The sequence below is a fragment of the Cucurbitaria berberidis genome (genome assembly GCF_010015615.1).
Source record: "Cucurbitaria berberidis CBS 394.84 unplaced genomic scaffold K460scaffold_5, whole genome shotgun sequence".
In the NCBI taxonomy this organism is placed as follows: domain Eukaryota; kingdom Fungi; phylum Ascomycota; class Dothideomycetes; order Pleosporales; family Cucurbitariaceae; genus Cucurbitaria; species Cucurbitaria berberidis.
Genome location: NW_024468939.1, coordinates 2,558,584 through 2,579,588, shown reverse-complemented (window position 1 = coordinate 2,579,588; position 21,005 = coordinate 2,558,584). Strand labels below are relative to the sequence as shown.

Below are 21,005 nucleotides of genomic sequence, written 5' to 3'. Positions count from 1 at the left end.
CCTGTATTAGCAGACGACGAAACTCCACCCACCGATGTTGAACCTGTGATAGCAGACAACACACCAAAAGACAAACCAAGTACAGATGACCTACCACCTCTAGAATTGCTCACTAGCATCAAATCCACCAACCCTCAAGACATCACAACCACTGAACTCCCCCAGCCTACAAGCGGCATACCTCGAACCCAATCTCCCTCCCGCACCCACCACCCACCACAAACGAAGGACTCACCTCCTCTCCCAACATTATCCTCATACCCCACTGTACCAATCCTCTGGGATCCCGACTGCCCCGTCCTATCCACCAGCACGCCGTCTGATCCGGAAAAAGCCCCCGTCACAGTCACACTCACTCACGGATGCTGGTCTTCCCTCACGCCTACGCCAAAAAAGACAGGGAGTAGTAGTACGAAGGTACTTGAGAGCTTGACGGACGGAGATGACGATTCGAAACATGAAGCGAAGATAAAGGAGAAAGGGGGTTCGCCCGCTGCTAAAGAGGGCGAAGGTGAAGGTGGTGAGGAAGAAGAAAGTAGCGCTGCGTGGGGCAAGATCCATGACGCGAGGATGGTGTGGACTGTTGGGTTGGGATGGACATTGATGGGATTAGAGGTCTTTGTGGGGCTTTGGGAGTTCATTCGTAATGTGAGGGGAGACTTGCATGTTGGAAGGCGCTTTGTGGGATTATTTGTGGCACGATAAGGGCCTATTATTGAAGTCTATGTCTTTTAGATTTGATAGATCTGCGAATGCTGTAGTGTAAGATTTTTGCTTATTGGTGCACCAAGGTTGGAGACTGTTAACGTGAGGAATGAGTTGATGTGTCAACGAAGTATACAAACTTGTGCCGAATCTTCTCCATGCAACACCGTATGTGCGTGTAATGTACATATATACATGGTCTAAGTCTATAGTGGGTATCATGTGCGATAGTGTACAGTATGTAAGTCATCTTCCTGTTCTTAATTCAACAGTATGCGCGCATCTTCGTGGTTGATCATGACCTCTTCGTTCTCGAAAGAATACTTTCGTCGAACGACTTCGAAGACAATCAGGCCGGCACTTGTGCTAGGCACCTGCCGTATTGTGCTCATCAGAAAGTCTCTGTAAAGATAGGTTCTCCATCCGCCGGCGCGCTTCGCCAGTCTCTCGCACTGGGCGAAAGTCTGTTCGTAGGCGTGGTAGTAGCGGCGCATGATGTGTGATGGCCTGCGTTCTTCATGGGCTTGGAAGTCGAGCGCTTCTAGTCGGCGGTAATGTACGTCTTGAATTTCGGAGAGGGGATGTTGAACGAGTTGGGAGGTAATGGACGCGGAGACGCCTGCTAACAATAAGAACATGGGCTCGAGCATATAGTGAGGTCTGATGACAGGACGGCTGTCGTCGTCGTCCAGGTAGGGAATGGATTTGTCCAAGAGAGTATCGCGCGTCCTACTGCCGTAGTAGCGGGCGACGTATTCGTAATATGCCTGACTCTTGATGGTCTCAAAGGTGCCAAAAAAGACAGCAGCGCCAAGAGCATCCTTGACGAAGCTTAACGTCCAACCAGCAAATATGCCTTGCAGACCAATGGAACCTAGCTTGTGGCCGGCATAGTGCCACATGGTCTTGTACTTGCCCTCGAGGATATCGGCAGTGCGGAAGCGAGTTTGCAGAGCGTCGAATGGCGCGGCGACAACCGACTGGATGCCGCCGGCCACGAAGCCTGCAGTAAAGGTCACCGAGGGAGGCGGTGGAGGGAAGACGCGCTTGGTCTGGTACGACGAGGGCGCATGTAACGAGGAGAGGCTGTGGAGGTATGCCGTGTAGAGAACTGCGCCGATGCATGTGTTGGCCATCAACGGCGGGAGCACCTGGTTCGGTATGACACTCCATCCCTCAGTTCGTATCGCATGGGCGAGTATAGCTGGTGTTGTCATTCTCCACGACCACCCAGCCGCAGCGCTGATGTGCGGATTGATAGCTCTAGCATAGCCTGGGGGGACATTAGTACATGGCTCACTTCGACTTTGGGACAGATGGACCCACCCATGTAGTCTATTCTCCCCCGAAAAAAGGCTTTCACAGGCGCTCTGAAGTAGAAGGCCACCATCTGAGCGGCGACAGCCCGCATGCCCGCCGCCTGCACGCCCGTTGCTGGAGCCTTGGTCGGCTGCTGGGGGCCATTGGAGGAGCCATCATTGTCATTGCGGCCATGACTGTAGGGAAGGACTCCAGCGCGCGCACTGGAGCCGGCCGTCATCTCCTGGCATGGACGAGGAGGTGAGAGAGGCCGGTGACGAACTGCTGCAAGCCAAGCTGAGGGTTTGGTCGTGGCCCGCTCAGTGGTTGAAGTGGGTGAAGGCAGTCGCGAAGCTCGGGCCCCACCTTAAATCGCGTCTCCGCGTCGCCATTCATCTACCTCGACTCGCGACTTTTCTCCATCGTCGCTCTCTCTCCTCAACCTCCTTCTCAGCCCCGTCAAGACAGCTGAAGGAACGGCATCCTATTGCGCGCACGCCTTCAATCATGGCGGACGAAATTGTCATCGACAAGCAGGCCTTCCAGGAGCGTCTGAGCAGCCTCGTCACCAAGTGGAAAGCCGACAAGCGCTCTGGCGACCAGATATTTCAGGGCGCAAGCTCTCTCGCCACCGTTGTGGGCAAAGCGAGCGAGCCAGGCAGCTACCTGAAGCCCGCAGCATTCCAGGTGAGTGCGCATGGCGATGATTGCGAACGAAGCAAGCTAACAGCAAACCACTGTAGCTATGGCTGCTAGGCTACGAATTCCCTGCGACCCTATTCATCCTTACACCCGACGTACTCCAGATTGTCACCACTAAGAAGAAGGGTGAGTCCCCTATCCGCTTGCACGCATGCCAATAAAGGTGCTAATACACTACAGCCTCATACCTAGAGCCTCTGAAGGGTGGCAAGGTCCCTGTCGAGATTCTCGTGCGCGGCAAGGATGTCGAAGAAAATAAGAAGCAGTTCCAGACATGCTTGGATACGCTCAAGAAAGCGGGCAAGAAGGTCGCTGTGCTTAAGAAGGACAGCGCCACCGGAGCCTTCGCAGACGAGTGGAGGGCCGCCTTCCAGGATGCAGGCTTCAGCGAGGAAGACCAGGTCGACCTGGCGCCTATTCTATCGAATGCCGCATTGTCCGTCAAGGACGAAAAAGAGCTTCGAACCATCCGGGATGCTGCGCGCGCTTCGAGTGCCCTCATGACCAACTACTTCGTCGAGGAAATGTCGGATATCCTCGATTCCGAGAAGAAGATCTCCCACCGAGCCCTCGCCGACAAGGTCGCCAACAAGATCGACGACACCAAGTTCTTCGAAAAGCAGAAGGTGTCCAAGACATTCGATTCCCTGCAGCTGGACTGGTGTCTGCAACCGACAGTGCAGAGTGGCGGCACATACGATCTCAAGTTCGCATCAGAGCCGGACGACAACAACCTGCACGCAGGTGTCATTATCTCAATCCTTGGTCTCCGCTACCAGACATACGGCGCCATGGTGGGTCGGACTTACATGGTTGGACCGAACAAGGAGCAGGAGACTGCGTACAAGCTTCTCTTGGCGATACACGACTTGGTCATCAAGTCGATCAAAGACGGCGTTGTGGCCAAAGATGTCTATAACAAGGCGCTGGCGCACCTGAAGTCAAAGAAACCCGAGTGGGAGAAGCATTTCCCCAAGAACGTCGGATACGGAATTGGCACCGAGAACAAGGATGCCGCGCTTCTTCTGAGCGGTAAGAACGTCCGTGTCCTCAAGGATGGCATGACCTTGGTCGTTCAGACCGGCCTACAAGATCTGGAGAACAGCAAGCCGCAAGACAAGAAGAGCAAATCTTACTCGCTTGTGCTTGTGGACACGGTCCGCGTTGGACAAGGAGACTGCGCCGTCTTCACCAAGGATACCACCTCTGATTTAGACGCCGTTTCGTTCTTCTTCGATGAGGAGGAAGAGGCTAAGCCCAAGGTGAAGAAGGAGCGAGCTCCCGCTATTGCTCAGACAAACATCACCAAGACGCGAACGCGACACGAGCGAACTACCAATCAGGATGCAGAAAAGGAAGAGCAGCGGCGACAGCATCAAAGAGAGCTACACTCCAAAAAGCAGGCTCAAGGCCTGGAACAATACAGCGAAGGCGCAAAGTCTCTCAATGGTACCGAGGAGAAGAAGTTCAAGAAGTTCGAGTCGTACAAACGTGACAACCAATTTCCTGCTTCTGTCGCTACCCTGGAGATTGTTGTCGACAAGAAGAATCTCACAGTGCTCCTCCCAATCATGGGTCGGCCTGTACCGTTCCATATTCATACTATCAAGAACGCATCGCACACTCCCGAGGCCGACTTCACATCGCTACGTATCAACTTTCTTTCGCCAGGTCAAGGTGTTGGCCGCAAGGATGATCAGCCCTTTGAAGATCCTAATGCACACTTTATCCGCAGTCTGACGTTCAAATCTCACGACGTGAATCGCATTGACCAAATCACCAAGGACATCACCGAGCTCAAGAAGGATGTAGTTAGGCGAGAGACTGAAAAGAAGCAGATGGAGGACGTCGTGGAGCAGGATAAACTCATTCCTCTTAAAAGTAAGTCACCCTATTTATATATCTCAACTTGAGGATCATACTAACAGCAACAGCCCGGAAACCACACATGCTTGACCTCATCTTCATTCGGCCTGCACTCGATGGCAAGCGTATCCCAGGAAGCGTCGAGATTCATCAAAACGGTCTGCGCTATGTTCATGGCAACGGCACAGCTAAGATCGATGTCCTGTTCAGTAACATGAAGCACCTTTTCTTCCAGCCCTCGCAGCACGAGCTGATCGTCATCATCCACGTCCATCTGAAGAACCCTATCATGCTTGGCAAAAAGAAGACCAAGGATGTGCAGTTTGTCCGCGAAGCCACTGAGATGCAATTTGACGAGACGGGCAACCGCAAGCGCCGACACAAGTTTGGTGATGAAGAGGAGTTTGAGCAAGAGCAAGAAGAGCGTAGGCGGCGTGCAGCTCTCGACAAGGAGTTCAAGAACTTCGCCGAAAAGATTGCCGATGCAGCGCGGAACGAGAACGTCAGCGTCGATATCCCCTACCGGGAGCTTGGCTTCAACGGTGTGCCCTCACGGTCTTCGGTTCTTGTACAACCGACTACAGACTGCCTCGTCCAGCTCACCGAGCCACCGTTCACCTGCCTTACCCTCTCAGAGATCGAGATTGTACATCTCGAACGTGTGCAGTTCGGTCTACGAAATTTCGACATGGTCGTTGTATTCAAGGACTATAACCGCCCACCCGTGCACATCAACACCATCCCCGTCGAGTCTCTCGATCCCGTCAAAGACTGGTTGGACTCGGTCGACATTCCCTTCACCGAAGGTCCGCTCAACCTCAATTGGGCTACAATCATGAAGACCGTTACTTCTGATCCACATCAGTTCTTCGCTGATGGTGGTTGGTCATTCCTCTCGACCGAAACCGACGACGAGGATGATGGCGAAGAGGAAGAAGAGTCTGCGTTTGAGGTCTCGGAATCGGAGCTAGCAGTCTCGGACGAGTCAAGCGCGGAGAGCGACTTTGATGAGAACGCAAGTGAGGAGATGAGCGATGAGGGGTCTGAGGATGAGTTTTCAGAGGGCGAGAGCTGGGATGAGCTGGACAAGAAAGCTGCGCGGAAGGATAAGGAGGGCACGCTGAATGAAGACGACGAGGATAAGGGCAAGAAGCGGAAGCGATAAGCGCGTCTTGGCGCATTTGGTATGCCAGACAAATTATCGCGGCAGCAGTTCTCGGATATCCTGCCATTTCCTTCTCTACTTCTTGTAAGATTGTACGCCACTTGGGCCGAGTAATGCGGTAGCGTATGGGACGTGATACCGATTGGAGCGAGCGTCTGGCGTTCTACGAAACTTGGAATAAGCAATCAGTGTATTCTATTCAAATGACTCGTCTGTAATATGATATCTCGGAGTACAGACCTTGCAAGACGCCTAAACACATGTAACGCTAAGCTACAGTTCTCACAGAGTCAGCGATGCTAACTACATCCTCATCCTCGCTCGAAAACCGACCGATTGAGGCTTATCCATCTAGAGTCAGCAATCCCTCGTGCAATTGCTCATAGTATCTGCGGCCTAGGCCTAATCGGCCACGCTAGTAACCGATACCTTAGATATCTTGTGATTATCAAAGTTCACCTTTTATTATGTACGCAACAACCGGACCAGCATTCCACATACGACCATAGGATCCTGAATTCAGCGCTTCCCGTTCGCTCAGCGGTACTTAAGCAGGATACCGGCGGATTAGTAGTCAGGTGGGTGACCACTGGCGAATCCCCGCTGTTGTATGTTTTTTTTGGCCGGATGATCAAACTCGACGAGATCATTCAGGAGACGATCCAAGTATTTTTGCTACTGGGCCAGCGAATAAGGTGTGTCTCATAGTCCATGAGTCCGTGGAAAAACTCTCCATTATTGAACTTACCCATAGACTTTTCGAGATCCACAACATGTAAAATATGATGTCTCGTGTATGCGTTTCTTTAGCCGCTAGGTGTAAATAGTGGGAATAACGGTGAAGAGAGCTGTTGTTCGTGCCATTGTGTGCTAGGCAATGTGGACGGAAGGTCTTGCATACGGCAATCAGCTTAAGCGACGTACGCCACAGCAATGTAAATTTCCTAGGCGAGTTACCTAGACCAGAAATTTTGCTGATAACGGCTGCTTAGTGTGCAGTAGTCCGATGGTTGAAGTGAGTCTCTGCCCGTATAGGCACTCAATGCTAGTGCGATAGGCTCGTGCGTAGTTACAGTTGCGAGTCTAGATCTGGAGAATAATTCGGTGTGACCCGGATCGGCGAAGAATATGCTGTGCTTTGCGGCTCGTTAGATACCAAGGTCCACCTTGAGTGGCGTGTAAACTGGTCTCCGGGTCGATAATGCACGACAGCAGAAGGCACACTGCTAATTGACCTGAAGGGTTTGAAGGATTCCATCTTTTCAGGCCGACAAGGGAAGTCGTGAAGCCAATAGACTAAAGGCAGGCGTTATCCGATCTGTCTGCATTGAACCTCCATTCACATGCTCTATAGTCCTGTCACAGGGCCTCGTTTCGTAGGTGACAAACCGACGTTCAGGACTGGTGCTACGCTATAACAAGTGCCATAAATGCCTTGCAAACCCTTTCGATCTTCCGGGCTGTTCATATGAATCCTAGTTCTACCGTTTATCCGGGAGCCATCTGGCCACCCATGGACACACTGCACCCCAGGGCTAGCGCACATTTCGGAACACAAGTCTAGCTTAGCTTAAATGAACTATATGTATATTACATCTGCCACGAGGAACGGGGGATCCGGCCGTTCGTCGTACCCAATCTACAGGTTGATTAAGTGAATGAGTGGAGTGAATGAGTGGGTGCACAGGACACTGGAAGGCCAGAGAAGGGGTTAATTTTAGACTGATGGACAGAAGAATTGCTGCTTAAGAACTGGCGGGTCGCTACTTCATGTTCGATGTGTTGTTGTATCAATTCGTTTCGCAACATCAGAATCGAAATCGTCGCACCCATTTGGAGACTAATCGAAAACAACACCCACCCGAAGACTTGATATCATGAAGCTCTCCGCCCTTGTCGCGCTTGTCGCGGCATCTCTTGCGGTCGCATCGCCTGCAGCAGTACGTTGATTCTATGGATTGAGGTTTGTGGCGACTAAACGCAGGGTATAGGTTAGCCTTGAGCGATCGATGAAAGAAGTGCGCAATGCAGATGGTACTATTGTTCCCAGTCCTTGCATTGAATGCCCCTGCGAAGGCTTCACTGGCATTTGCACATGTGTGAGTATCCCCTGAATCGCTCAGCGGTTGAGTGATCTGACAGTGATAGATTCCCAACGGCTGCTGTTGCACACACTGAGAGTTTAACGAGCCGATATGTTCGTTCGACTTTGCATTCCCGGCGTCTTTGCGTTATCTGTACATCTTGACTGAACAATGTTTTCCTTCGAAAAAATCTAGAAGAGACTTGGTTGGAAGAAGCGAAGACGCGGATAAGAGAACGAAGTTGTTGTCTAGAGCGATGCGACGAGTAGAAATGTGGAGATCCGGGCATAGAACACCGGGATCTGTATGTCGACAAACGAATAAATACCAGATATGCTGTCCAGTTCTTACTTTTGATCTCCTGCTTCCACGTTCATTTCAGCTTTCTCTTTTTGCTCTTCAGGCCTGATCCATCTACGGAAGGCAATTGTCATGACTCCGCCGATAGCAACCTGGAATGCCTGAAATATGATGGCCGGTATTTGCATCTTCGATTGCTCGATTGGACTGATGTTTATGTACATGACCGAACTGACAGCGACGACCATGGCGAGTGCTTTGTTTGGGCACAAGTAGCAACATGCGATAACATCCTTTTTTGGAAGCCATAAACCCGAGGCTACAAAACATATGACCAACCAGATGAAGTACAATGCGATCGAGATGAAGACGACAAAGACGATGTTGGATGGTTTGACCTGTTTGAATGCACGGGAGTGGAAGGCTTGGTCGAAAGTCTGCCACACTAGGGTGAGCAGTGCGATGGATGACAGTTTGATCAGCTTCCACTCAAAGAAGATCTTCTTAGTCTGCTTCGGAAAAAACCACTGCACTATCTGGCCCATGAGCATGGGGACGAAAAGTGACAGCCCCAGTTGCATGAATACGCGCCGGTAGATCTCCTGGTAGTTTTTGCCATCCACAAGCACTTTGCTATACCATGCCCCGGTGGACAAGTACATCTGCAGTATTATTGGTGTCAGGAAAGGGCAGAGGAACTGGCCGATGACAGATTGGACAACAGTGAGCGCAGCGTTGCCATGAGCTTGTCTTGTCATGACAACATTCGAAGACATGGTGGTGGGTGCGGCGCCAATAAAGAGGAAGCCAATGAGGAGCCATGGGTCCATGAAGTTAGGATTGGTCGCACATAGACTGACGATGGCGAAGGTGGCGGCTGAGCAGACGAGGTAGCATTGCAACTGGACGAAGGCATGTAACTTCCATCGCATGTAATTCGCCACCAGGAGGCTGGTCTCGAGTGTGCAGCCGTTGATGAAGAAGATAACCGAGACTGTGAGGTATGTGACCACCGTCCGTTTGATCCGTTGTTGTGATGCCGGAATCTGGACTTGAGACGAAACAAGGACGACTGCAGCCATCGCTAGAAGAAACCACTGATCTCGCACGAACCATTTCAGGACTCCTAGGGCTCTTGTGCGTTTGGAGGTTCTGTCTTGTACCCGCTTCTCAGATGGTAGACCATCCGGAATCTTGAGAGATGCATCTAGCTTCTTTCCTGACTTGGGAGTAGATATTGAGGTTGTGCTCGGCTCTCTCATGGGCTGCTCGGGAGCCGTTAGATCCATGTCCTGTTGTGCCGATTCGTACGATGCCCTCGCGATAGCCGGCTCATCTGGTTTGGTGTGATTCATTGTCGATTATATTTTAGATGCACCGTTTTGGTCCACACTATGCTCGAGAATTCTGACTTTGATATGTGAGTCTTCGGCTACATGCCAGACAGCCCATATAGCCGAATGAGAATCTACTCCTATTGCGGGACGCTGACACGGAGGATACCGGGTGCATGAAAGGCCATCTCGATAGCGGCTATGCTCTCCTGGTACACCACAGGAGGCCTGAAAAAGCTCGTGCTGTGTTGTGGCAATTGTGAAGAGATGGCAAAAGTGTGGGGGATGGGAAGGGGTGACGGTCAGTCATTACGTAGCCACCGCGCTACCGACGCGACTTCCCTCTTCAAGCTGCCCCTCAACACCATGCAATAATCGTCCAACATTGCTTGTCCTCCGCAAATCTCCGCACGACGAATTGTCTCGATGACCCATCCTATTTCCTCCGACGAGCGCAGAAAAATCATCTGGGCCCACGTCTACCAAGAGCTGCTCCGCAATGCTATCCCCGACTCACGCTTCAACTACGATTTCCTCTCCTTCACACCTGATTTCCGCGGCTCCGCGTCTGCTGTCGATCGCGTAGTCGAGTTGCCTTGCTACATAAACGCAAGCACGCTCCTCGTCACGTCCGACAACAGCCTCGAGCAGTTACGATATCGAGCACTCAAAGATGGGAAGAGGCTCCTGGTTGCGACATACAGACTTCGTAGAGGCTTTGTACTGTTGAATCCAGCGAGGATAAGCGAGGATAAATATGAGCTGGCGGCCTGCTTAGACGGGATGGAGAAGCCTGGCGTTGGCCGGGCAGTCTCGCTGGCGCAGATTCGGGATGAAGACCTCTGCGTAGACATGTGCCTCATAGGAGGTCTGGCCTTCAATAAACAGGGTGTAGTGATCTGGGAAGGCCAGGCGCTATTCGAGGTGCAATGGGCGCTGCTGCAGGACATCAAGCGCCTGGCCTCCAAAGTACCTGTTGTCGCTGTTGCGCACACATGTCAAGTAGTCGACGAAGCGCAGCTGGGCGTGGAGAGGATCAACCCAGACAAAGCTGGCGAGGTACAATGCGACTATGTAGTAACTCCCGAGAGCAGTTACCAAGTAGAAGTCCCGTACAGACCTACTAGTGGCATTGATTTTGACACCATAGACCCCGAGGCACTTAACAATATACCGCTTTTGCAAGAGCTGAAGGGCATGCGGATGATGGAGCAAATCATGGCAGGTGGAGGTTTCAGTCAAGAGAAAAAGGAAGAGAAACCAGCATCGCCATCTGCCCAAGAACAGATTGGCATCGATATGGTTGAGAAGCTATTGAAAGGATATAAGCCGTAATCAACGGGGGAATGCGTGCGACAAAGAAAACAATAGACATTAAGAGTTGTGAGAATTGGAGGCCCGAGGAAACGAGCAACGCAAACGCCATACACCAAGTCGCTCAGAGTCAATCCTCGGCACTTCCCTTAGGCTCGACCCAACATGCCAGCCCAGTCAGCTTCACTGTCCTCCCCTCGTCCAACAATACCCCTACATCCTTCACCGAGAACGTCGGACCATCGCTTGATCCCTTGATCAACGCCTTGCATATCACACTTCCATCGTTCTCCGAGACAGCCACCCCTTCGAGACTTTCTCCTTGAGATATCCGCGAGATCTCGATTTCCTGTAACCGAGGTGCATTGGAGCTGAAGTCGATCGACTGTCCAACTAAGACGGAGATGATGCTGCCGCTTTGTGCTGATGGTGCTTGTGTGTGACCGATAGAGTAATGTTGGTTTGCGTCCCCTATGAGACGGATGTGAGCAATGGCATTTGCATTGCTGTCTGGGAGTTGAGGTTGCGGGGTGGGTGCCGCCATGGCGAAGACCAGAACAGATGCAATGGCAAAGAAGCACTTCATGGTGTAGAGGATGATGTATGGAAAGCTGGGCTTCAAAGAGACGAATGCCTAATGGTCGATGAGTCGGTGAATGAAATGCTTTATTGGAAAAAGATGGAATCTCGCGACTCCTCTGCAGATGGGTGATACTCAATGCCATCACTCGTTCTACGAGCTATATACCAGCCATGCCTGCGCCGCAACGTACGAAACATCCAACGTTGCTCAGCAACACAGCGGTTGGGTAAAGTGTGAAACATTTTTGTCCCCGAGGCTGCACACTGGGTAACCGCTCGGCATACTGTAGTTCCAGGCCGACGAAGTGGTAATTGGAGCGTTCTTACGGTAGCCGCTGGGATCTTGCTGGTGGTTGGTCGACTGTGCCGCACGCGACATTATGCGCAAAATGGGTTAGGATATTTCGATATATGGGTCGTTTCACTGTTGAGCCGCTAAACTTGTGATAAGAATAAGAATATAAGGACCGAAGCCAGTGATCAGCGCTCGGCGTACGCAAGAGTGCCTTGGTATATTGGGTGTAGCTCGTGCAAGGCAGCTTTGGAAGGCCATTTCGACTGTAACAGACTAGTGTTACATACTCACTAGAAAGGAATAGTAGTCGCCGTGCCACACTCAGCCGGCACTGATGAGTACTTTCCCACAACACCGTGATTTGTGTCGTCCGATGTCTGTGGAGTAGGCAGCAAATTCATTAGGCTAGACTCGAATACCGAAGTACGCTAGCCGGTTTGGTTCGCGGAATTCCTAGCGCCATGTCGTGCGTCAGGCCCGCGTGCCCCCAAACATCTTGTCTTCATGCACAGCACCATCACCACCATGATGGTGCGATTGACGCCGCTGCGCTTGCTGTGTGCTGCTGCAGTGCTGTGCACATTCTTCTTCTCGTCTTTTCTACCCGGCCTCTTTCGCGGAAAGCGTGGCTATGACACGCTCCACGAGCACTCCCCTCCTGCCCGAGCCGGCCCTGTCTCGAAGGTGCACTTTGGCGAGGAGTGCTCTCCATTCACCGCGGGCGTCATGGACCGTGTCACCATTGTGTTGAAGATTGGCGCGGGAGAAGCGGCGACGCAGCTGCCTGTCTATTTGAACCGCTTAGGCAGATGCAAACAGGACCTGCTCGTCTTCTCGGATCGCAAAGACCAATACAACGGCTTCGAGATAGCCGATGCCCTCGCTCACTTGCGCCCCGAATACAAGTTCAACAACCCGGACTTCGACGTCTACGACCGCATACAGGCTGCGAACAGCTCCGAGTCCAAGTCAGACGAGGGCTGGCGGCTGGACAAGTACAAGTTTCTGCCCATGATGGAGTGGACGTCATACATGCGGCCCGAGTCGCAATGGTATGTCTTTATCGAGCTGGATACCTACGTCAACTACGACAATCTACACCGTTTTCTGGCACCCTTCAATCCAAAAACAGCCTACTACTTTGGCTCTCCCGTTTGGCCCAAGAAGAAGACAGTCTTTGCACACGGCGGGACTGGCTTCATACTATCGCGCGCTGCGCTGGACAAGATCATAGCTCTGGGCAGGATGTTTGGCGAGAACAAGCACTTCCCCGGCACACACTTCTTTGGTGTGGATATGAAGAAGCAGTGCTGTGGTGATGAAGTGCTGGCACAGGTGCTGAAGAAGAGTGGTGTGCCCCTCCGAGGCTACTGGCCAATGTTCAACGGCGAGAAGCCCCCTACTGTTCGCTTTGACAAGGAACAGTGGTGCGAAGCCATCATCACCATGCACCACCTCGCAGAAGACGATTTCACGAGATTGTCACAATGGGAATCGACCCGATCGCATCCGAGCAGGCCGCTGACGTTTGAAGAGCTCTTTACCATGATTGAGCCGCATATTCAAGAGAAAGCTGAAGACTGGTCGAACATATCCGAGGACGTTAGTTACAAAGCGGGCAAGGGCGCTGCGAAGTCTTTCGACAAATGCTACAAGGCTTGCCTTGGCGACAGCAAATGCTTCCAGTTCGAGTATTCTGGGACAGAGTGCCGATTAGGATACTCTATACGGCTCGGCCATCACCAGCCACCCGCAGAAGAACGAACATGGACATCAGGATGGATGTTAGGTCGGATAAAGGCTTTCAAACAAGCTCACTCGCCATGTCAGGGCGCACGTTTTGTCCACTCAAACCCATGAGCGGTATGCTCAGAAGGAAGAGACGACACTACGATATCTATTCTTGTACGATTTACGGCATTGTACGGCGTTTGATACCCATATACACATAAGTGATGCTGCACTGTACATATTGGGCGGCGCGTTACCACATTTCGGCTTTAGCTTCGGTCTCGGCGTTCTGGTTGAAGATTTCCTTGGAGAAGATTGGCTCCCATCGTCGCACCTGCGACACAATGTACAGTGTTTGAAATTCAAAAGAGGCGGTCTTGAAATACGTTTCTTTCGGTTCGAATCTACAGTGGAGACTGCTAGTCGGACAAGCGTACGTCGTTTGATTATGCGCACTCGATAGTTAGGACGTTGGGTATGCATCTTACAAAGCTGACATTATATATCATTACCCTTGAATGCTCAATTATCTATTAGCATCCACAGCCATATGACCCTGCGAGGCCTTTAGCATGCCGTGGAGTTCAACCTGGGAAGCCGATCTTCCCTCACCAGTATCGTTAACTTTCGAAGTTACCGAATATATGTTCGGGACTCATCGGTCGTCCAAAGAGTGGAATGGCATGATCGTAGGCCAAGACTGGAGAGGTGGCAATTCCGGGCCGCACTCTGTCAGGGATTGGGTTGTCTTGGAATTACAGTCTCCGACCTCGCTATCCTGCCGACGGCAAAACGAATCCAAAAACAACTTCATGGATTGCACAATCCATAGGTCGCCAACGGTCTTGCTGTTGAGCATGACACTCCGCCGCATGGCAGACTATATCAAGTCCGTTTTGCGGTAGAGTTGTCTAAAACATGTATATTTCACCCCACCTTCGAAATGTGCTCTTAGGTGTACTCCTAGCGACAAGCGAATCCTTCCTGTGACTATAAAGTCCGAGCGCCACTTCAATCCCTCGCTACAGCCTCTGACTAGCCACAACAACGCTATACAAGCCACATCACAATGCGCACAATCTCCACTCGTTAGAAATGTGGAGCGAGGCCCCAGGATTCCCCAGTTCGAAGATGGTTTACGAGCGCCGGCTGGTTTCAGACAGCTACTGTCAGTACACCATCGAGAGCAAGGTAAGATGTGAACGATATTTATCGGAATTCCACAAGACGACTCAAACAAGGTGTAAAGCGAGACTTATGGAGAAATGCGAGGCACTAATTAATTTAGAACGCGCGTATAAAGTAGCATGGGTCTACAGTATTCGTCACGCTGCAACTCGATCGGAAAGTGGTGAGCCGGCATTCACCATCCTACCGATTCTAGGACTACAATATTGGTAGGAATTTGATCGGTGAAACAGTCACTTCCACAAGTCCTTTTCACAATCGGAATGGCGAACACACTCCATCGGCTCTCTGCACACTGTTTTCGTGAATGTGACAGCTGCTTGCTGACCACGTCCTCCATTGGAATACTTTCAGGAAGAGGCAAAGCCGGTATGGACCAAGGATCTACATAGCATTCTACGTGTTGAAGTCATTCACATCATCAAGCGAAGACGTGACCTTAGAAAGGTCAAGCAAACGCGTATCGAAGTCGCCGCACAGGCGCTGAGGAATAACACAATAGTAACATCCTTGTGTCGCTCTCCCTAACACTGCAGATTGTTGCTCATTCGATATCTTGGCTCGCCTAATATTCCTTTCTTGCGTATGATATTCTAAGCCACGGAAGTTTAGCTGGCCGCTAGTGGATCAAGCCTTCGCTTTGCGCTTCTTTCTACATCGGACTTCACCAGAAGGACGGCTCAGCTGCCCCTTGTATTTGACACAGGTACCAGAGTCTGGAACGTTCGCAGCATTGCTTTCTGCTAATCTATCAACCCGCCCTGGGGCCGGTAAGCCACATCGCCCGACGTGGCTGAACTCGCTGCACATTCTTGAGCTGAAGCTTGTCATATCTCGCTTATCGAAGCCACCATTTACTAATGACTGCAATCGCCTTTCCGGCCCATGTGGCAATCCAGGGGCCTTGCCCAATACCACGATGCTGTGCTTTACCATCCCAGGAGCGGGCTTTTACAAAATGAAAACAGACGCCACTCGAACTGCTTTTACCGCAATGACTGGAGGCGCAATGGGCCAAAGTTCCGCGGCATGGGACACCTCTTTGGATCTTGATTTATATATACTCACTCTCTAGCTTCCTCTAATTTCTTCCACGCACCAGCCGCCGTCCGTTCCTTCGTCAACCGTTCATTCAGTGTCCCTTTCACGGTCTTTCTCGGTGTCATCATTCTTTCTGGCCCGAACCTTACACTCGTTAATATAGCATCCTAATCATATCTCGATCTCATTGGCACACCTTGAGCATGCGTACGGCACTCATTTGGGTCATCACGGCCCTAACGGCTGTCTCCGCCCAGCAAGTGAGCAACACTGGCCGTTGTGGCTCGGCGAATGGGGGGCTCACCTGTGAGGGCTCGACCTACGGCAACTGCTGTTCTCAGTAAGTAATACTGCGCATTTCCGTACGAGTCCACACTGACACTCTTAGGCACGGCTGGTGTGGATCTACGCCCGCGCATTGTGCTGCTGGCTGTCAGTCCGGTTTCGGTATCTGCACCACGTCGTCTACTCCCGGCAGTTCGCTCTCACCTGATGGCACTTGCGGTTTGTAAACCCTAATATACCATCTCAAGAGGCTTTGAACTGATATTTTACTCGTATCTCAGGTGGTACCAATGGCTATACTTGTCCAGGCAGTGGGTTCGGAAACTGCTGCTCTCAGTACGTGTAATCAACTCTAACTTCACGACCACACTGACCCACAAAGGTATGGCTGGTGTGGTTCATCGACTAGCCACTGCGGGACTGGCTGCAACTCAGCATTTGGTACTTGCACCAACGCTGCGTCGTCTTCTGCACGCCCTACGACGCTACGTAGCAGTACTATTTCGTCGTCTACCGCTCGTCCTTCGTCCACGGTTCGCTCGTCATCCATTGTCCGCTCAAGCGCCAGTTCTTCTACCGTTCGCTCAAGCTCGCGTTTGTCCACTGTTAGCTCAAGCATTCGCTCATCTACTGTTAGCTCAAGCATTCGTTCGTCTACTGCTAGTTTGAGCACTCGTTCGTCTACTGTTAGTTTGAGCACTCGTTCTTCCACTGCCGGCTCGAGCACGCGTACGTCTACTGTTAGCTCAAGCACACGTTCGTCCAGCTCAAGTTCGCGTTCTTCATCCGCCGCTATCGCCCCGTCTTCTAATTCTGTCAGCTCTTCATCCTCGGGTGTCGCTTCTTCTACTCGTACTAGCTCGTCCTCTTTCGCACCTAGTTCATCGACCCTCGCGCCTTCAACATTCGCTAGCTCATCCGCCTCAGGCGCGGCGAGAACATCGTCGTCCGTCGTGACTCCTGCCGGAGCTACACAGAATCCTACTTCGTCACCGAGCTGCTTCACGCCTGCCAAAGTTCAGTACGTCAATAATGGTGGTTTCGAAGCTGGAGGTGAGAATGGTTGGTCAGCCGTCTCGAGCACAGGCTGGAGCCGTTCAGTACTTCAAGCTGGTCCTCCTTCTTCTCACTCGGGGAGCTTCCGTCTCCGTGGTACGGCAACGACCGCTACGGCGCGCGTCTTCCAATACCGCCAACAGAATATCGCCATTCCAGCTGATACTACAGTTAGCTGCACGGCATGGGCCAAGGGTCTGCGTGTACCTTCCGAAGAAGTATTCACCCTCTTCGAAATTCTTCTCGATGGTGTATCTTGCGGTAGCATCGTCGCTCAAGACACTGCTTGGACACAGTTCGGAGGTTCTGTTACTGTGAAGGGTGCAACCCACACCCTCCTCGTGAAGGTCACCAAGAACTCTGGTGGCAACGCTGGGGAGGTGATTTTCAATCTCGATGATATCTCGCTTACTGTTATTTCTGGTCCTAGCAACCAGGCCGTCTGCGGTGCCTCTTCGTCGTCTATCTTCAGCGCTTCTTCCACGCCTGTAGTCAGCTCCGCCAGCTCCTCAGTTTTGTCTGCTGCAAGTAGCTCTTCGGCGGTCTCCTCTACTGCTAGCTCCTCTACCTCTTCTAGTGTTGCGAGCTCATCTTCTACTACCAGCGGGCTTGTTTCTTCATCCAGTGTTGCCAGCACCTCCACAGCCTCATCTACCGCTAGCCAGACTGCCTCATCAAGTATTGCTAGCTCATCAGCTGCTTCTTCAACTGCTAGCGAATCCAACTCCTCCTCCAGCGTTGCGAGCTCCTTGGTCGCGGCTTCTACCTCATCCGCTGCATCATCTAGTGTTGCCAGCTCTTCGGCAATCTCATCTACCGCTAGCGAGTCTGCCACATCCAGTGTAGCCAGCACATCAGTAGTTTCGTCATCTACTAGCGAGTCGGCTTCATCGTCGACCCAATCTATTACCAGCGAGTCGGCCTCGACAAGTGTCGTCATCTCATCGTCGATATCCTCCACTACAAGCTCTTTCGCGTTGTCCAGCGTAACTAGCTCGTCCGCCGTCTTATCTACGATCAGTGAGCTTAGTTCATCAGCTAGCGTCGGAAGCTCCTCAGCTACCCCTACTGTCAGTAGTTCTGCTTCATCCAGCGCTATGAGCTCGTCAGAGTCAGTTTCTTCGTCTGCATCCCCAGTCGCTAGCTCGTCCAGTTCTGAGATCTCATCCACTGTCTCTGCTTCATCCACTCCGGCTGTGTCCCTATCGCCATCGTCCACAATTGCCTCATCCACTCAGAGCACTCTTTCAAGCACGTCCGAGCCAGCCTCGTCTTCCAGCGCGTCTATCACTCCGTCCTTGTCCAGTGAATCGGTTTCAGCTTCTTCTAGCCAATCCGCTTCGGCTTTGTCCTCTAGCGCTTCTGCTGCCTCATCTTCTAGTACATCTGAGGTAGCATCTTCCTCCAGCGTATTCGTCTCGGCGTCATCATCTAGCGCAGTTTCTCTGTCTTCTTCCAGCACTTCCGAATCTGTCTCGTCGTCCAGTGCATCTGCACCGGAGTCGTCTTCTACCGCATCTGCTACTCAGTCTTCGTCGAGTACGTCCGTCTCTAGTTCTTCTAGTAGCACGTCGGCCAGTGAATCTTCTCTTAGCGTCTCTGCAACGCAGTCCTCTGCGAGCGCATCTGAGACACAATCTTCTTCTGAGAGAGCCTCCAGCACCCCTGAGCCATCCCCGAGCTCTTCTTCAGCCTCTTTGTCTTCAAGCGCCTCCCCAACTGTAAGCTGCTTCGCTGCCGCTACTAACTACCTCTCCAACTCTGGCTTCGAAAACGAACAAACACCATGGGAAACAGAGGGCGTAGTTGGCTCGTGGACTCCAGCAGGAGTAGATACTACAAATCCTCATACCGGCGGGCACGCGTACCAAGCGTCTATTCAAGACAGCGCCAGATCCTATGGCTATTTTGTTCAAGCAGGAATCTCCATTCCGAGTGGAACAAAGGTCAACTTTGGTGTCTGGTATAAGATGCTGCGGCCTCCCCCCACGGGTACTACCCCGTTCCTCCTCAGGCTGTTCATTGATGAAGTCATTGTCGCGAGTCTAAGCCAACATACTGGCGAGTACACGTTGTTCAAGACCAACACCCCCGTTACAGTTACAGGCAATACCCACAAGGTCAAGCTCTACGTTGAGACTGAGGGTACCGTGGGCAAGGTTGTCGCCTTCGATGACTTCTCCTTGACAGCGATTGCTGGTCCCGGTGGCGCTGCCCTCTGCGATAGTGTATCCACGACACCTTCTCCTTCAGTTGGCGCTTCTAGCACACCAGAGCCTACCCCTGCCTCTTCAGCCGTATCTTTGAGCTCGAGCACCCCAGATATTACCCTGAGCTCTACTTTGACCGTGGCAAGCTCTTCAGATGTCGTCTCCAGTACACCGGTTGTGTCAACCTCGTCTGATGTGGCCTCCACAGCATCGACTGTATCGAGCTCATCTGGTGTAACCTCCACGTCGTCAGCTGGGTCCAGCTCGTCGGATATCGCCTCTACTGCGTCGGTTGTCTCAAGCTCATCTGAGGTAGTCGCTACATCCTCGGCCATATCAAGCTCATCTATTGTGGCTTCCACGTCGGCTGTTTCAAGCTCTTCCGAAGTCATGTCTTCCAGCTCGTCTTCGGCCGCAACCATTTCGTCCTCGGCTATCACTTCGAGTACTTCGTCTGCGGTATCCTCAGACTCCTCAGTAGCTGTGTCCTCGAGCTCTTCCGAAGTCTTGTCCTCGAGCTCTTCCTCAGCTGTCATTTCGAGCACCTCGTCCGCGGTTATCTCAAGCACATCGTCTGAGATATCCTCAAGCTCCTCCGCAGCTGTCTCTTCTAGCTCTTCTGTAGCTACTTCATCAAGCCCTTCTGCAAGTGTGATGTCAAGCACCTCGTCGGCAACATCCTCAAGCTCCTCAATATTTGTGTCTTCTAGTTCTTCCGCAGCCGTTTCCTCAAGCTCTTCCGCGGCTCCTTCTTCAAGCTCTTCTGCAATTGGAATCTCGAGCTCCTCTCCAGCTGGTTCTTCGAGCTCCTCGTCTGCTGTATCATCAAGCACCTCCGCACCTGCATCATCTTTGTCTTCGAGCTCCACTATAGTTGTTTCCTCACGCACTTCCTCGGCTACACCGACCACTTTCTCCACCGTTGTATCATCAAGCCGTTCCAGTACAACGTCTTCCACGCCCAGCTCAGTAGCAACATGCTACGCCGCCCCGACTAACTATGTGGCGAATCCCAAATTTGATGCAACATCAGGATCGGCGATGGCTTCGTGGGCTTGGACACAAGATTCAGGAGCCGCGTTTGATGATGATAGTACTTGGACCTACTCAGGCTATGGCCGTGGATCCCCAGCTACAGTTGCCTTTCTAGGAACCACATACAGTGGTAACTCTGGAGATAAAGACACTACTCTCACACTCATACAACAGAACATCAGGATTCCCGAGGGAGTAACCATTGACGTCTCGGCTTACGTCAAACCAATCCGTTCAGGAGCTTCTTCCTCTAATCCGTTCACCATTACATTGAAGTTCGACAATCGAGTAATCGCCGCAATGCCTACGGCTGCATTCAATAATCAATTCGTACAGATCGGAGGGACGGCGCCGTCACGGGTAACAGTAACTGGTTCGGCAACCCATACTATCTCCCTTGAAGTCCGCACGAAGGGGAAAAACGGTAGGATCTTTGCCGCTGATGATTTCTCCATCACGGCTGTCTCAGGTCCAGCTGGTTTACGACTCTGCTCCACTTGAACGGCAACTATCGTCAATACATGGGATTTTGGCTCTTGTGTAGGGGAGCTTTGTCAGATAACGTCGAGAAGCTTGTCAACGCACGTTTCCTAAACTACATATACTATTTCCTTACACTCCCTTTGTATGAATCTTTAATATGGAGAGTATGCCACTCGAATACCTCCCCTTATGATGTCATGCTTGCAGTTTGGTGTTAGTGATGATCGTGCCTTCCAGTTGTAGGTGCGGGGCCGAAGCGGAGCTTTCTAGATCGCCTGGCATACTCGGCCTCTGCCAACTTTCATTTCCATCACCATAATTATGCACACT

At 51.8% G+C, this 21,005-nt stretch overlaps 8 protein-coding genes across 8 annotated transcripts; 4 read left to right on the top strand and 4 right to left on the bottom strand.

Annotated features, from left to right (window-relative positions):
• Window positions 1-965: 965 nt before the first annotated feature.
• On the bottom strand, window positions 966-2,245 carry K460DRAFT_292457 (mitochondrial carrier; the record flags this gene model as incomplete). Its single annotated transcript, XM_040929353.1, has 2 exons — window positions 966-1,978; window positions 2,032-2,245. 2 exons carry the CDS (start codon window positions 2,243-2,245, stop codon window positions 966-968), a joined length of 1,227 nt encoding a protein of 408 aa, XP_040784877.1.
• Window positions 2,246-2,446: 201 nt separating this feature from the next.
• K460DRAFT_388990 (SPT16-domain-containing protein) lies at window positions 2,447-6,012 on the top strand. Its single transcript, XM_040935721.1, has 4 exons — window positions 2,447-2,691; window positions 2,748-2,832; window positions 2,887-4,587; window positions 4,641-6,012. Exons 1-4 carry the CDS (start codon window positions 2,512-2,514, stop codon window positions 5,735-5,737), a joined length of 3,063 nt encoding a protein of 1,020 aa, XP_040784876.1. The 5' UTR covers window positions 2,447-2,511; the 3' UTR covers window positions 5,738-6,012.
• Window positions 6,013-8,168: 2,156 nt separating this feature from the next.
• Window positions 8,169-9,383, bottom strand: K460DRAFT_293462 (uncharacterized protein; the record flags this gene model as incomplete). The annotated part of the gene is made up of 1 exon (XM_040929420.1): window positions 8,169-9,383. The coding sequence occupies one exon, from the start codon at window positions 9,381-9,383 to the stop codon at window positions 8,169-8,171; it is 1,215 nt and encodes a 404-aa protein (XP_040784875.1).
• Window positions 9,384-9,881: 498 nt separating this feature from the next.
• Window positions 9,882-10,790, top strand: K460DRAFT_291668 (uncharacterized protein; the record flags this gene model as incomplete). Its single annotated transcript, XM_040929299.1, has 1 exon — window positions 9,882-10,790. One exon carries the CDS (start codon window positions 9,882-9,884, stop codon window positions 10,788-10,790), a length of 909 nt encoding a protein of 302 aa, XP_040784874.1.
• A 109-nt stretch (window positions 10,791-10,899) lies between these two features.
• On the bottom strand, window positions 10,900-11,730 carry K460DRAFT_409726 (uncharacterized protein; the record flags this gene model as incomplete). Its single annotated transcript, XM_040937284.1, has 2 exons — window positions 10,900-11,403; window positions 11,617-11,730. The coding sequence occupies 2 exons, from the start codon at window positions 11,728-11,730 to the stop codon at window positions 10,900-10,902; spliced, it is 618 nt and encodes a 205-aa protein (XP_040784873.1).
• Window positions 11,731-12,158: 428 nt separating this feature from the next.
• Window positions 12,159-13,970, top strand: K460DRAFT_370284 (glycosyltransferase family 31 protein). The gene has a single exon (XM_040934128.1). It carries the CDS (start codon window positions 12,172-12,174, stop codon window positions 13,504-13,506), a length of 1,335 nt encoding a protein of 444 aa, XP_040784871.1. The 5' UTR covers window positions 12,159-12,171; the 3' UTR covers window positions 13,507-13,970.
• Window positions 13,349-13,946, bottom strand: K460DRAFT_182204 (uncharacterized protein). The gene has a single exon (XM_040927063.1). It carries the CDS (start codon window positions 13,858-13,860, stop codon window positions 13,516-13,518), a length of 345 nt encoding a protein of 114 aa, XP_040784872.1. The 5' UTR covers window positions 13,861-13,946; the 3' UTR covers window positions 13,349-13,515.
• A 1,744-nt stretch (window positions 13,971-15,714) lies between the features above and the next one.
• Window positions 15,715-16,933, top strand: K460DRAFT_182178 (carbohydrate-binding module family 18 protein). Its single transcript, XM_040927062.1, has 5 exons — window positions 15,715-15,946; window positions 15,995-16,110; window positions 16,173-16,227; window positions 16,274-16,662; window positions 16,712-16,933. The coding sequence occupies exons 1-5, from the start codon at window positions 15,810-15,812 to the stop codon at window positions 16,846-16,848; spliced, it is 834 nt and encodes a 277-aa protein (XP_040784870.1). The 5' UTR covers window positions 15,715-15,809; the 3' UTR covers window positions 16,849-16,933.
• Window positions 16,934-21,005: the final 4,072 nt, after the last annotated feature.